A 14999-nucleotide genomic window follows, 5' to 3' on the forward strand; every position below is an offset into this window, starting at 1 on the left:
TACAATCATTAAATAAATACTTTCTACTTTGATTCGATATTAATTCCTCGTATGATATAAAATAAAAATATGAAATATATAAAACTAATATATAAAACCTAATATGTGAAAGCTAATATGTATAAGAACAAGACAAAACTTTTTCTTTCTTGAAGATATCAGGAACACAAAATTTTAGAAAATTTATGAATAATTTCATAAATTAATGCATGATTTTGCTAAGATCAATCCTGGTGCAATCGCGAAAGCGGGTTTAAGCTTATAACGGAACGTAAACGTACTATTGTATAGAATCGCAAATTTTTATTACATTAGATCAGAATTTACGTTGTATTGACATTTGTAATAATCCTCTTGCGTTACCTGTTAAATTTAACACGCTGATATAGCACAGTACTCAAAGCAGTTTGCGGTGTTTATCTTTAATCGATTCCTAATCAAACGTGTTTGATTGGTGCTTGATCAAACGACTAATAGAATTAATTCAATATGCATATTAACGCGATAAACGCGTTAATATTTATAATTTACGATTTCGTTTATCGCATTTTAAAGCAACCTTGTAATTTTAGATTGGTAATATCTATGATTCACATATTTTCAGCAATATTTCATGATGGAATATATCTTCCTTGTATGATAAGTTATTTAGAGTCATAAATAATGTATGAATTATTCAAGACACATTAACTTTGCATAAATATATATCGTCAAAGACTAAATTTGACTTCATAAATCGTCAGTAAAAGTGAATTTGCGGCGATTAGACTCGAAAAGGCATTTTCAGGTTGTAATATGCGAAATACAGATGCATTTCTTTTATATCTGAAACATATTTGAGTAAAAACGATATACATACTAGCCAATTGTACTGTTTATTTTATTCTGGAAATCGGAAAAAGTGTTTAACTAACAAGAAGAATACTTTTGATCGGATACTAATGCTTTTGTTTATTTGTGTACTTTCGTGTACTGAGAAAAGCTGGTAAATTAAATTAATCTGTCAATAGTCTGTATTACAGCTGTGACTATGAAACTCGCATATAAGTAATGTAAAAAAGAAAATACGGCGAATGTCGCCGACGGATTTTAATGTGCAGTCTTACGTTAAAATTTAAATCTCTAATTTAAAGTAATTGTATAAAAAATTACTAGGTGCCGTATTTTCAGTGACACATCAAGAGAGCTACTCATAAATTTATTAAACAGAATTATGTTTCTATATATTTATTTCACTATTAATATCACTGTTAGTTTTAAGCGAAATTGAGATAAATATATACAAAGTGTCCGGTAACTTACGGAGAAGCCGCGGTATACAAATAAATTAGGTTTTAAACACAATAAAAAACTTCTCTATCATTTTATGAACAATCACGTAAAATTTTGAGTTCTTTCTCCAAGAAGATTCGTGAATAATCATGATACGGTTGTGATGACAACGTTTGTCGCTGTATGCTCGCATAGTAGGTCAAACCGAACAAAAAAGTCCTCTACCATTTTCCAAATAACTACGTAGATTCTTAGTTATTAATTAAAACAGTTTGGTACATCGCGCATAACAGTACACCAAACTTGTTTAATTAATAACCTAACAACTACTAATAACTAAACATTTATGTGGTTATTTGGAAAATAGTAGAGGACTTTTTGTTCAGTTTGACTTAATATACAAGGATACAATGGCAGACGTCGCCATCACAACTCATCTACTGTATGACGCGTGATTATTCACAAATTCTCTTTGATTAAAAACTTAAAATTTTACATAGTTGTTCACAAAATAGTGGAGGAATTTTTTATTCAGTTTGATCTAGTTCATCTGTATATCGCGGTTCCTTTGTGAGTTACCGGATACCCTGTATACACATCATATTGCAAATACGAAAAACCTATTATTTTGTTATTTTTCTGATATTTTATTTATATATCTGCTTACACAATAAAAACCTACAGATAATAAAAAGAAGTATTTATAGATAGATATACAAACTTTTTTAACAGACATGTAACAGACGTTTAAATAAAATAGAACGTCTTTTGTGGACGTCTTTTAAAATTGCTTTTAGAAGTTTATGTTATCTGTGTGTGTGTATATATATACACAGATACTTAATTATATATAAATTATATATAAATTATATATGAATTCTATATAAAATCATATATAATCATATATAATCTCACACGAAAAAAAATAATATTGAATGAAAAAGAAAACAAACAATATTTTATTCAATTAAACGTCGACATCTTATATTGCCAGAAGCATAAACATTTAATTCAATTGTATTTGTGTAATAGTATTTTTCATTATGGACATATATAAAAAGTGTTCCAGACTCTTCTTCGCAATTTTTGTAGGAACGTGGAATGGATTAAGATGAACATAAAAATTCTATACTATTTTGCAATATTCGCAATAAATCTCGAGATTAATTGAAGAAGATTGATGATTAATTACGCACGATATGGTAGATGAGTTGTAGTGACGCCGTCTGCCGTTGTATACTTATACATATACATACACTTATATATATACATATACATATACATATACATATAAATATACATATACTTATACATTAAGTCAAACTGAACAAAAAACTTCTACTATTTTGTAAATGACTACATATATTTTTAGATATTAATTAGAGAAAATTTGTACAATATTATTGCGTACAATAATATGTAACAATTTTTCTTCATTAATAATTAAAAATCTATGTGATTATTTCTAAAATGATAAAGAGCTTTTTGTTCAATTTGACTTAATATATAACCACACAACAGCACACAACAGCATTACAACTCAGTTACCATATCGCACCCGTGATCATCCACCAATCTTTCTTAATATGTCGACTATTATTGCGAATATCGCAAAACGATATAATAGGATCTTATATTCATCTCAATTCGTCCTACGTTCCACTAAAGTTGCGAAAGAAAGTCTGGGACACTCTGTATAATCATTACAGAGTAATGATTATACAAGATGTCCCAATTGTTGTGATTTTAATTTATACTGATAGATTGTTTGAACAATTTAGAATTAATCCTTATTAATCGAAAATATCGAGGGAAGTCATTATTTATGGCGACTTTTCAATTTTCAACATAATATATCTTTTTGATTACAACCCATAATAAAATTCTGTTAAAACAAAGTTCACTTAAAATTGCAGAGCAACAAATTTTGTTATCCGTTTAGTCGTTTGAAATTTAGTTTGAGAAAAACTTCTGTTTCAATGTCAAAAACTATTGTTTGTATTTTAAAGATTATTGGTGCCTCAGCGTTTTCATTGAGGAAAAATTAACTTTAAATTTACTCACAGAACCTGTAAGTACAAATTAAAGTTACCAGAACTAGGACACACACTCTATAGATGACTATATAGAGACAAAATTCATATATGATCTTTTTTCATCGGAATTTTAAAAATAGCACCTTATTCATAAGAAATACGTATAAAAATTATCAACTTTAAATACAAATATTTCATCTCTTAAATGATTAATCTATTTTAATTATACAAAGAGTTAGATAATATTTCATTGTGTATACAATTAAATTCCCACAAAACTGTTTCATGATACAACTTGATAAACACTAATGTCGGAACTAATAGGACGTCCAATTTATCCTTTTTTTAAATTAAGAATATACGAAGTTTCTCTCTGTCTCCTCCGCCCCCTTATTTTCCGGAAAAAAATATATTTTTTTTATGAAATTCTATTGCGTGCAAGTTAATTACAGGGATAAAATTCCAAATGCTCTCATTTGTCGGAACCGTGACTGGCAGAAATCGATCATGCGTGCTTTGCGTGAATATTGATACGCGAACATTCTCGACAGTTCGAGAAAGCCCAGCCGCGAATTTCTCTAGGACCAAGCTGCGGGTCACGACCGTTCCCATTCACAGAGGCGCATTAAATGCGCCTTACGACTCGTCCGACATCACCTGGCGAGTGCATGTATTCGAAGTACGCGGCGACGAAGAGTGGGCTCACCAGTTTCGTACGTTCGGTTTCCTATGGGGCACTCTTTCAACGACGCCTCTCTGCTGGTACAGCGAGATCTTCGTTTCATCCCCACCTGGTTCTTCCGGTACTTCCTCCGATCCGGTATATATATAGGTAAGGCCACAGCCGCAAATATATGACAGTGTATACCGGGTCGCTGTGGTGAGCTGTGCGCGAAATAAGAGACAGGAAAAGGATCGGCGGGTCCGACCGTGTCCTGGATACCAGCATGGAGCCCAAATATGTAAGAAATTAAAGCGGGCAAAAACCGTTCCACGCTGTTCACCGATGTCACGGGAGAAATTGGTACAAGAGCAGAGCCTTGCGTGGTGTACGACCAAACACTCGAAAGTGGCCTCTCTTATTAATGGATTCTTTTTCGTACAAATTTGCGGTCAAATGACATTTTCGTGATAAGGGATTGACATTTTCGTACTCTTATCGGTGTTTGTATAAGAATATCGAATGCTTTGCAATAACAAAATATGGAAATTAACAACATCAGAATTTCCCTTCGAAATGAAAACGAATGAATGATGTGTGCGCACATAGAAAAATATCATTCTATTTCTAAGAAAAATTATTACTCAGTTTACTTATCTTTTTTTAAATATCTTTAACGAAGAATATCTTTTTAATAACTGTCTTAAAATAGGCTCATCACAAATTTTGGAAAATAAATAGTTGAACATTTATTTATGTGAAATATAAAATTCATTCACAAAAATAAATTTTTACAGAATGAATATATTTCACAGAAATAAACTTTACATTTTACAAATAAATTTTTAAATATTTTTTCTTAGTATTCAAAAAAAGAATTTAGAATTTAAAAGATAAAGTTTATTCGTCTCTATGTAATAAGTAAACCGAATTTTTAATTTAATTACTATTTTTTATTAAAAGGCCAAACTTATTGAGATTCAGAATGTATTTTGAATAAATTTGAGGCTTGTCAGATAAACATATATAATAGATTTGCAAATATATAAATTTATGAAACACTTGAAATAAATTTATTTGAGTGTAGTATATATTTTTTGGGTGCGGAAAGTATAACAGAATTTGTGTTAATTTTTACATTTTCCGTAAATATTATTCATTCGTCTCAATTTCGAATAAAAGTGTTTGTTGGAATAAAAATAAAACTTAATGTTTCATTTTTAACATTATTACAGATAAAAGCCTTCATCCTTGCGAGTATCCTATCAGTTAGTTTTGCTACTTTCGGACATGAACAGTGAGTTACAATCAGAATTCTGATTATAATCCCGTTAATTGTATGTCATTTTGTAAACACATAAGTAAATCTTTTGTTGTAGCACAATACAATTATTCACCGTAATTCATTGTTACTTATACGCTGCTGCAAAGACTCGCGTAGTATATACTTAACGTTTTAACGACAGAATGCGATCATTTTAAGAGCGCGTGGCAAGTTTAGAACAATGTAGTGTGAGAGAAACGCCGTAAAGTTGCTGGCCATTACCTTAAGAGGTGTGTTAATAAGAAACCGTTTCCTCGATTTAAACACACTTTTCATATTTCAGCGTGCACATAAGGATACATGTGCCGGAGATTGTGCAGCACCATGATAAGAAAGTTATAAAGTATGAAGATCACGGTGGGGGTGGTGGTCATGGAGGCGGAGGAGGTGATGATCATCACATAGAGATCTCCGGTCCTGGAGATATCGGAGGTGGACACGGTGGTGGTTTTGGAGGTGGTTTTGGAGGTGGTTTCGGAGGAGGTCACGGTGGAGGTTACGGAGGCGGCGGTGGCTTTGGCAGCGGTTTCGGAGGCGGTCATGGTGACGGAGGTGAGAATGAATCGTATCAAAGTTATATTGCATATTCTATTTTTATATTATCACTTTCTGATAGATTTCTTATGGCATTTTTATCTTGTTTCAATATAAACAATAATATTTCCCGAAAGAACGCGATATAAAGGAAAGACGTGTGCGAAAAAGACAGAGAAACGTAAAATGTCAAATATATTGTTTCTATTACAATTTACACATATGAACGGCAGTATCATCAAATGCATAAAATTCAAAGATCACTCGTCATTCATAGCTTTTACTTATCTCTGGTTTCATCACGACGCGATGACGTGAGCGGATCGTATGGTTAATTTTCTAACATGCACCGTAGCGAAATTTTTCCAAACCGGTCCGTTTCCCTCTCACTTTCGAGTACCGAGAAAGTTACAAACGCAATATAGCTACTGAAGGTGCCTCGTAATCACAGTCGTGCTACTTTGTCGATTAAAGACATGCCGCATGTGAGAGGGAAGAAGAGCAGTTCGAGATTGTCTATCTCGGCATATTTAGTGAATGTACATTCGTGAGAAAATCACGGAGATTCGTTACTTTCGCTTCTCCCATTGTTCTTCATGACACCGTTTCATAAATGTAATTAAACGCGAGTGTGGTTTTTAAATATGTATGAATAGAGAAAAATGGAAGTAAAACAGCGTAATGCGGAAGTCATAATTTTCAATAGGTGGACATGGAGATATCATCATAGACCATGGTGGTGGAGGAGGAGGTGGTGGCTACGGAGGAGGTGGCGGCCACGGAGGTGGTGGCGGCCACGGAGGTGGTGGCGGCCACGGAGGTGGTGGCGGCCATGGAGGTGGTGGCGGTTTTGGCGGTGGACACGGTGGTGGTGGAGGTGGCAATATCATCATAGAGCACGATGATCACGGAGGCGGCGGTAGTGGCGGCGGTGGTTATGGTGGTGGACATGGAGGTGGCGGCTTTGGAGGTAGTCATGGTGGTGGTGGTTATGGCGGCGGCGGCGGTTTTGGCGGTGGACACGGAGGTGGCGGCGGTGGCGATATAATCATTGAACACGGAGGACATAGCGGCGGTGGCGGTTTCGGCGGTGGAGGTGGACATGATGGTGGCGGTTATGGAGGTGGTGGCAGTTACGGAGGTGGAGGCGGTCATGGAGGTGGTGGTGGTTATGGAGGTGGAAGCGATTTCGGCGGCGGACATGGCGGCGGTGGTTATGGAGGAAGCGGTGGCGGCGGTATAATCATTGAACATGGAGGACATGGCGGTGGTGGCGGAGGTTTTGGAGGTGGATTTGGAGGAGGTCATGGTGGTGGATACGGAGGAGGTGGTGGACATGGCGGCGACTTCGGAGGTGGTCATGGAGGTGGATATGGAGGTGGTGGCGGATTTGGTGGCCATGGAGATTTTGGAGGTGGATTTGGAGGAGGACATGACATAGGAGGCGGAGATCACCACTTTGATTCCAGCGGTCACGGAAACAGTATATCGTCTGGTTTCGGTAGCAGGTACATTAACATTAAATCAATTGGTCGCTAATAATGATTAACTTAAAGAGGTAGTGGAATTTTGGGGAAAACATGAGAATATAAAAGAATTGTAAAATTTATATTATATCTCTTTCAGCGGACATGGCGGAAGTAGTTACAGTTCCGGCGGTGGCTACGATTCCTATTCGAGCGGTTACGGTGGTGGCGGTGGAGGCGGTGGTGGGGGCGGCGGCGGACACGGTGGCGGATTCTCCGGTTATCACAAGAAGAAGAAATAAGAGTGATTGTGTTGTGACTGATATATTATATAAAATGTGGAATGGAGACGCTATATATTTCGGATTGACCGATGTAGATCAATCCGGAATATCCTTCACAATGATAACCGTCGTCACTTCAACGATAAGATCCTCATTTTGATTACGATGACAATTAATCAAGTTAGATACACGATAACGGTGAATGGTCTCTCTTTTTCATCTTTCGGCGAATCAAGTCATTTAAGTTAAAACTTCTTGTCGACAATGAAATTATGTTTTCAATGACTTTTGACGAACAATATTAACTGGAATGTATTGAATGCAATCATTTTGCTAATTTTACAGTAAATTATTACGCAACAGACGAACATGTAACCAGATAACAACAGATGAGACTTGTGATGAGGCATATATTATAGAACTTCTTAGAATGGATTCTGATCGAAATTATTTCGTGATTCCCCATTATAGATTTCTATTATCTTTTTTACAAGAAACGAAATTTTTCTGATTAAAATTATTTCCGAAGTGTTCCATAATATATTTGCCCTGACACACATATAATCGAGATTCATATTCTTTCACAAAACAATATATCGTAGGAATGACGATTACAGACTGACTACATTTACTTATTGTGACACTAAGGTGAGATCAATGCAAGAAATAACTCAAAATTTAACAAGTTGCGAGCAAGTTGAACGACCTCCTAAAAAATAATTTGAAGCACCTAAACCAGATTTTGTGATAAATGCTATCGAGTGTACATCATTATAATTTTTAAGTACGATAGTGTTTATGAACGTATTTCTATACCTCATTGTTAAATCCGGCACATATTTCAATTTAGACTATCACGTGCCTTACTCACTTCAGCACTTCAGCAGTTAGCGCGCATGCAATTGCGATTCACCTATCTGAGTGATTCACACTCAAAGCAACATGATGTTATGTTTGTATGTATGATGTGTTTGTAAATAGAGCATTATGTTACGCGTTTTCAATAAAGTTTTTATATGTTTTTAATATGTCATTTTGCTTCTTTCCTTGTGTTTAATTTTTCTTTTCTGACACACGGTTAAATTAATGAATCCTTTATAATTATGCGCACAGAACAAAGATTTTTATGTATCAAACGAAAGAGCCGTCGTAAGATTGCCTTCGTCGATAGACATATTGCTTTAACAGGCTTTGGATGCCTGAAGAAATAAATTATATTCATGAATTTTTTTAATAAATCAATTTGTAAGTTGGCATATTCATCATGTAAGTACAAAGAAATACTAAAAATTAATGGTTGTTTGGAAATGTACTTTATATTTTAAATGCGTCTATCTCGAAATCTTTTTTCCTAAATCAGCGTTCAAATTTTTTAATTGGTTTTAAACTATTCTTGGTTCTTAAACTTTTTTTGGTTTTAAACATATTGTTAATACATGTATCCTATATAACATTAGATATTTTCTGTATATACACATATATGTTCCATTGTGTATAAATAACGTTCTATATTAGGTGCGCAAATTTGTGTTTTTGCATTTAATCAATTATAACTTTACTTTAAATTCAAATATTTTCTCGCCGCTTAATGAGTTTTGAAGCACTAATTTTAAGATTTAAAATGCGCTGTATAGCTTGATGAAGTTGACAATATAATCTTACCAAACAATATCGAATAATATCGGACAAGTAATATATCAGACATTGCATTCTTCTTGTTTTTTAACAGAAAAAAATTCTGCCGAAGCTGCAAATGTTATTTGTTCAGCTTTGAAAGAAAGTGCTGTAACGTATAAAACCTGTAAAAAGTGTTACCAAACGTTTTGGAGTGATGATTTCTGTCTAACCGATGAAGAATGTTTGGGAGTATCTAAAAAATTTGATGGTGTGCTTGTGAACAATCGTTGAATAAAAAGTCCACTCAGATTCAAGACGAGCTTGTGTTACTATTAGGAATAACTCGCAAATGAATTTTCGTTCGCTGGGATAAATTATCCCGATAATCTGGGAAAAATTAAAAAAAACTAGGCTAATGAAATATTTTTCAAATATTTGGAAAATTAACATATTTATTAATTTTTTATAAATGAAAACTGAATTTCTTAAAAAAAAGTACCGAATTAATTTGCGCACTTAAGGTCGGTTCTACATTAGTTGCAAATCGCAAGATCGTAAGTAAATTTATCAATCACAGTCGAGCGTTCTTCTTACGGCCAAAGAAGAATTGACTGTGATTGATCAATTTTCTTGCAACCTTGAGACTTGCAACTAATCTAGAACGACTCTAATACATGTACATACATTTCATATACATGAATTAAATATATATTATGGTATATTTTAGGTGTTCTAATTAGTTTTGAACGATTTCTTGCAAAGAAAACATGTTTATTTTAGAGAAAGGTTTAATTATATTTTATTCAAAATATTTTCTATCAGTAGCTATAATTTTTACCCACTTTTCTGGCAATAAGTGAATTTTGCGATAAAAAAATGTTTATCCTTCGAAGCAATCCATTCATCGAGGCATTTTTTCTTCATATGTTTTGAAGTGTTGGTCAGCAAGATCCTGCTGCATCAATCGAAATAAGTGATAATCTGAAGGAGCATAGTCTGGTGAATACGTCGCGTGTGATAAGACTTTCTAGTTGAAGTGCCGATAATGTATCTTTAATTACTTTTGCAACGTGTGGTCGAACCTTATCGTGCAACCAAATCACTTTGCGTTTTCTTTGAACTATTATTGAATGTTTCTCGTTCAAAACACAATTTAAATAGATTAATTGTTATTGATAATATTCATTAATTGTTATTGATAATGCTTAGTAGGGACTGTTTGATTTGATTTCAGCAACTCATAATACACGATGCTTTTCATATCCTACCAAATGCATAATAAAACTTTTATTTCCATAGATGTTACGTTTTGGAGTTGATGTTGATGGTTGTCTTGGACTTACTCACGACTTAAGATTATCATAATAATTCCATTTTTATCGCCAGTTATAATAGAGTTATATATATATATATATATATATATATATATATATATATATATATATATAACGATTTAATATATAGTTATAATTTGATATAAAAACTGTTTCTTTTTGTGACGAGAAAACAATGAAATATAAATAGTTAAACGATTATGAATAGCTAATTCATGTGGAATTCATCTTCTTTTTTAATCTTTCTCGTCGCGTGTAAACGATTAGAAACGATTAGAACGATTGATTTACCAACATTTAATGCTTTAGTTAATTTTTAAAGCGTTTGAGCTGAGTTTTCATCCAATAATGCCTGCAATTCGGTATTTTCGAACTATTTTAGTTGTCTTGAACGTTTTTTGTTTTTCAAATCAAAATCATCACTTTTGAATCGTCGAAACTAGTACTCACATGTTTTGACTAATGGAGCAGTCTTAGAATAAATTTCTGAGATGAATCAGTGAGTTTCGGTATCTGTTTTCTTCGAATTAAAGTAGTAAAGTAATAATCCAGTGAGCAAAATATAAAAAATAAAACTTTTAAAGAGTTCTCATTTGAGAGTATAAGTCCCGACAAAGTCATCTAGTAGAAATCATAATGACACAATGATGTTGGCTAATGCGCCGTTTTGAAAGGACATAAAGATGTCATATGAAATGAGCTCTTAAAGACCTCTTGAATATAATGTAATATTAATGAGCTCTTTAAGAGTTCTTGAATGTGAGTTTTTCTGGATAATCTGAGACATGACACTGCTCTTTCTAAAATGTGATTGTAACGTGTACAATGAATAAAGAACATAATAAAAGAGGCAGATTACACATAATTTATTTTCTTTTATTTTATAATGTATAATAAATTGTAAATATATTAATAAATATATTTTGTACATGTATTATGTGCATTTATCATGTAATAATATATTATCTTTATACATTTATCATGTATATTTATCATGTACATTTATTATTAAATACGTTAGTTTTGTTTATTATACTTCTTTTCCGTGAGAGTTAGTATGTATCCTGTATGCTGCAACCATATTTTTATAATATTTTGGATGGTGTGGTGAGACGTTTGTTGCCCGTGTATATTCATTATTGTATTTGCAAAATAATGTTTATTATTAACCTACATTGCAATAATATTTTTAATTTGAAACATTAAATATTGTAAAAGAATTTGAATGAGTATGTTTAATGTGTGACAGATTATAAAAGAAGAAATAAATGTATATTTAAGGCGATGTTGAAGCTGAAAACAAGTTTTACCGACAGAACACTGACATTTTTCTGCAAAGTTTACGTCGTATTACACAGAATTATACATAAAAGTTTTACGCAATGAAAGTACGTGCAAAAATAAATAGGAACATTGCTCGACGAAAACAAATAAAAAAATTTTAATGTAAAATCTCAAGCTGTCAGTTAGAGTAATATTTGCCTAATCAAAAAGTTCCGCAGCTTGTACATACCGAAAGTGTGGATGCTCCAAACAAAAAAATTTTGAAGAACATTACTCTATCTTCGCATTTGAATTTGGAAGCTTAAGAATATCGAAAAAGTTTGTAGAAAGGATTCTACATATCGTTAGGTTTTCCGTTGAATATGGTAAAACGAAGTAATATACATTCATGTAAGTTCTATGTATACAAGAAATACGAAAAAGAAAGCGCGATGTTAGTGATGATCATCTCTACATTTTCGACATTGTTCGAGTTCGTCATCGACTCTATACTTAAGGTTAATGGTGTCTCACAACAGATCTCCTGGTTGATAATGTCAGAAGCTAAAAAAACACTCAAAATTCTTGTATGTTATATCTAAATAAAAAGAAATTTTATGTGTATTTTATGTATGAAATTTTATGTATAATATTTGGAGAAATCTATAAAATCTTTATTTATTTTAAAATTTTATTTTATTTATTTTAAAATAAAATATAATTATTTTATTTATTTTAAAATAAAATACAATTTTATTTTATTTATTTTAAAATAAAATAAAATTTTATTTTATTTATTTTAAAGATTAATATATAGCCAGAATTAATTCAAAAAATTAATTGTATGTTCACACATACACACAATTTAGTTTCTAACGAAATAAACTACTATATTATTTTTACAGCTATGTGTTGATTGTCAAGGGAAAAGATGAGTTTTCGAGGTATTATACAAGTATTATGCAGAAGTCATCGGAAGCATCAGTTTATACAAATTTTTTGTTTTTTTACAATTGACATGCAAGAATTTTTAGCATGTCTTTCTTTGGTTCTGATATTACAATACAACACAACTGTGGTGAGTCACCAGAAATCTTGAATATATTAGAGTACATAGAAGAACTTACGCAGTAAAATGTAAGCAGTAAGCAAATTGACTAATTATAGTCCAGTGTTCCTCCATCGTAAGGAAAATAATGGACTAGCAAGCTATCTTAACTTTCAGATTCTGATGAAATAATGACATCGTTGAGATCATGAGTTCTTTAAATGTTCTTTTTGAAGAATTCATTAAGAACTCTACCCTGGTAAAAAAGTTGATAGAGAACGATTGAGAATGATAGAACGATAGAATTTCTATCAATTTGTACTATTTTCTATAAACTCTATCGTTCGCAAGCGTCAGTATTAGCGAGCATCAGATATAAATCCTATCGTATTTTATCTGGTTCTATAAGAATCGGGTTCTATTTGTATTATATAGGAAACTGACGATAGAAATTCTGTCACTATCTATTGTATTCTATCGTATACGATAGAATACTATTCGCATTTGTGAATTCACGAACCAAAATCCATATTCAAAACGATAGAAAACGATAGAACGATAGAATTTTATTCTATCGTTCTCTATAAACTTTTTTTTATCAGGGTAAGAAATAATATCAATAAGTTATCTTTTTGCAAGATATCTATAAACAAATATTTTAATGATGTCTATAGATGTTTTACAATCATCACATGATAGACGTAGTTTGCCCGGCGCCGTTCTGTGTGTGAGTGGACCAAGACAAAAGCTTACGGGCTCGAAACCGGATCACTGCTCTCTGTACGTTCGTGCACGTCGTGCCCAGTTAGCAAAATGATAGATAAATCTCTTGTATTTGGTAGCTTTTTATATTGTGTTGTGTGATTTAGTAGAGATGTAAGTAATTGTCGTGAAGAGGTTTGTGCCACTTTTAATTTTTCTTTGATGGTATTATTATATTTAACATATAATCTAAAATTCTATTATGTTAAATATGTAATCTACAATTTGTCTATGCATATTTATCTATATAGGGTGAGTAAAAAGTCCCGAACCGGTGAAATATCTCGAAAACTAAACATTTCCGAAAGAAATGTTTCCTACAAAAGTTATAGGGTTTTAAATGATCTATTCACTGATCTGGTCAGTCTGACCTTTGGTGGCGTCGCCAAGGTCAGGTCAAAGTCAACTTTGCTTTTTTAAACAGAAACATGTATTTTTTTATTACATGAAATTTATATGAAATTTTTTATTACGGAATTTTATTCTACGTAAAGAAGCAAACAATTTTTGTTTGAAAATTTTTTTAATACGACCCCTATTTTTTATTTTTTATTTGCAGAAATATCTACAAAATTATTGGTTTCAATAATTTCTTACTCGAATTCTATCAACTTTACCGAAAAATGGCATGACATAAAAATTGCTTATTTTCGTCTCATAGAGTTCTGAAAATTTCAGAAATTTTTTTCAGAATTTTTTATTAATTTTTTAGTATTTTAAAAAATGCAAGAAAATGTAGTACTAAAAAGTTAATAAAAAATTCTGAAAAAGTTCTCAGAACTCTATGAGGCAAAAGTAAGCAATTTTTATCTCTTGCTATTTTTCGGTAAAATTGAAGAAATTTTAGATGAAGAATTCAGAAATTTTAGTTGAAGTTATCAGAAGTCCGTTCAAATTAACTTGAAATCTAGTTAATTAACCAGAATATTATTAACTTAAATTCTGATAACTATAATTGGAATTTCCTAGTTCCTTTATATTTCACTAGATATTTGGTTAATTCAACTAAATTTCTTTTCTATGTACAATATTTTAAAGAATTTTATTTAAAGAATTCGAATAAGAAATTATTGAATTTATTAATTTTGTAGATATTCTGCAAATATTAAAAAAAATAGGAGTCTTATGAAAAAATTTTTCAAACAAAAGTTGTTTGATACAAGATACATGTTTCTATTTAAAAAAGCAAAGTTGACCTTGACTTGACTTTAACGGTGCCAAAAGTCAGATACCAAATCAGTGAATAGATCATTTAAAACCTTACAACTTTTTTGGAAAACATTTCTTTCGAAAATGCTTAGTTTTCGAGATATTTCACTGGTCCGGGACTTTTTTCTCACCTTATATAAAGACAAACGACAATCTAATCGACAATCGAATCAATATAAGGACGAACAA

General features: G+C 32.0%; 1 protein-coding gene across 1 annotated transcript; it reads left to right on the forward strand.

Annotated features, from left to right (window-relative positions):
* Positions 1-4169: 4169 nt before the first annotated feature.
* LOC116847966 (glycine-rich cell wall structural protein-like) lies at positions 4170-8603 on the forward strand. The gene is made up of 5 exons (XM_032823623.1): positions 4170-4270; positions 5205-5266; positions 5577-5845; positions 6534-7335; positions 7454-8603. The coding sequence occupies exons 1-5, from the start codon at positions 4256-4258 to the stop codon at positions 7593-7595; spliced, it is 1290 nt and encodes a 429-aa protein (XP_032679514.1). The 5' UTR covers positions 4170-4255; the 3' UTR covers positions 7596-8603.
* The last annotated feature ends 6396 nt before the right edge of the window (positions 8604-14999 follow it).

The sequence above is a fragment of the Odontomachus brunneus genome, unplaced genomic scaffold (assembly GCF_010583005.1).
Source record: "Odontomachus brunneus isolate Ranch 3 - 2012 unplaced genomic scaffold, Obru_v1 Obru_scaffold_086, whole genome shotgun sequence".
In the NCBI taxonomy this organism is placed as follows: Eukaryota; Metazoa; Arthropoda; class Insecta; order Hymenoptera; family Formicidae; genus Odontomachus; species Odontomachus brunneus.

Excerpts from the sequence above, each read along its gene's own strand:
- LOC116847966 (XM_032823623.1), top strand. Across the intron at positions 5,846-6,533 it reads AGGCGGTCATGGTGACGGAG|GTGGACATGGAGATATCATC; the intron begins GTGAGAATGAAT and ends AATTTTCAATAG. Across the intron at positions 7,336-7,453 it reads TCGTCTGGTTTCGGTAGCAG|CGGACATGGCGGAAGTAGTT; the intron begins GTACATTAACAT and ends TATCTCTTTCAG.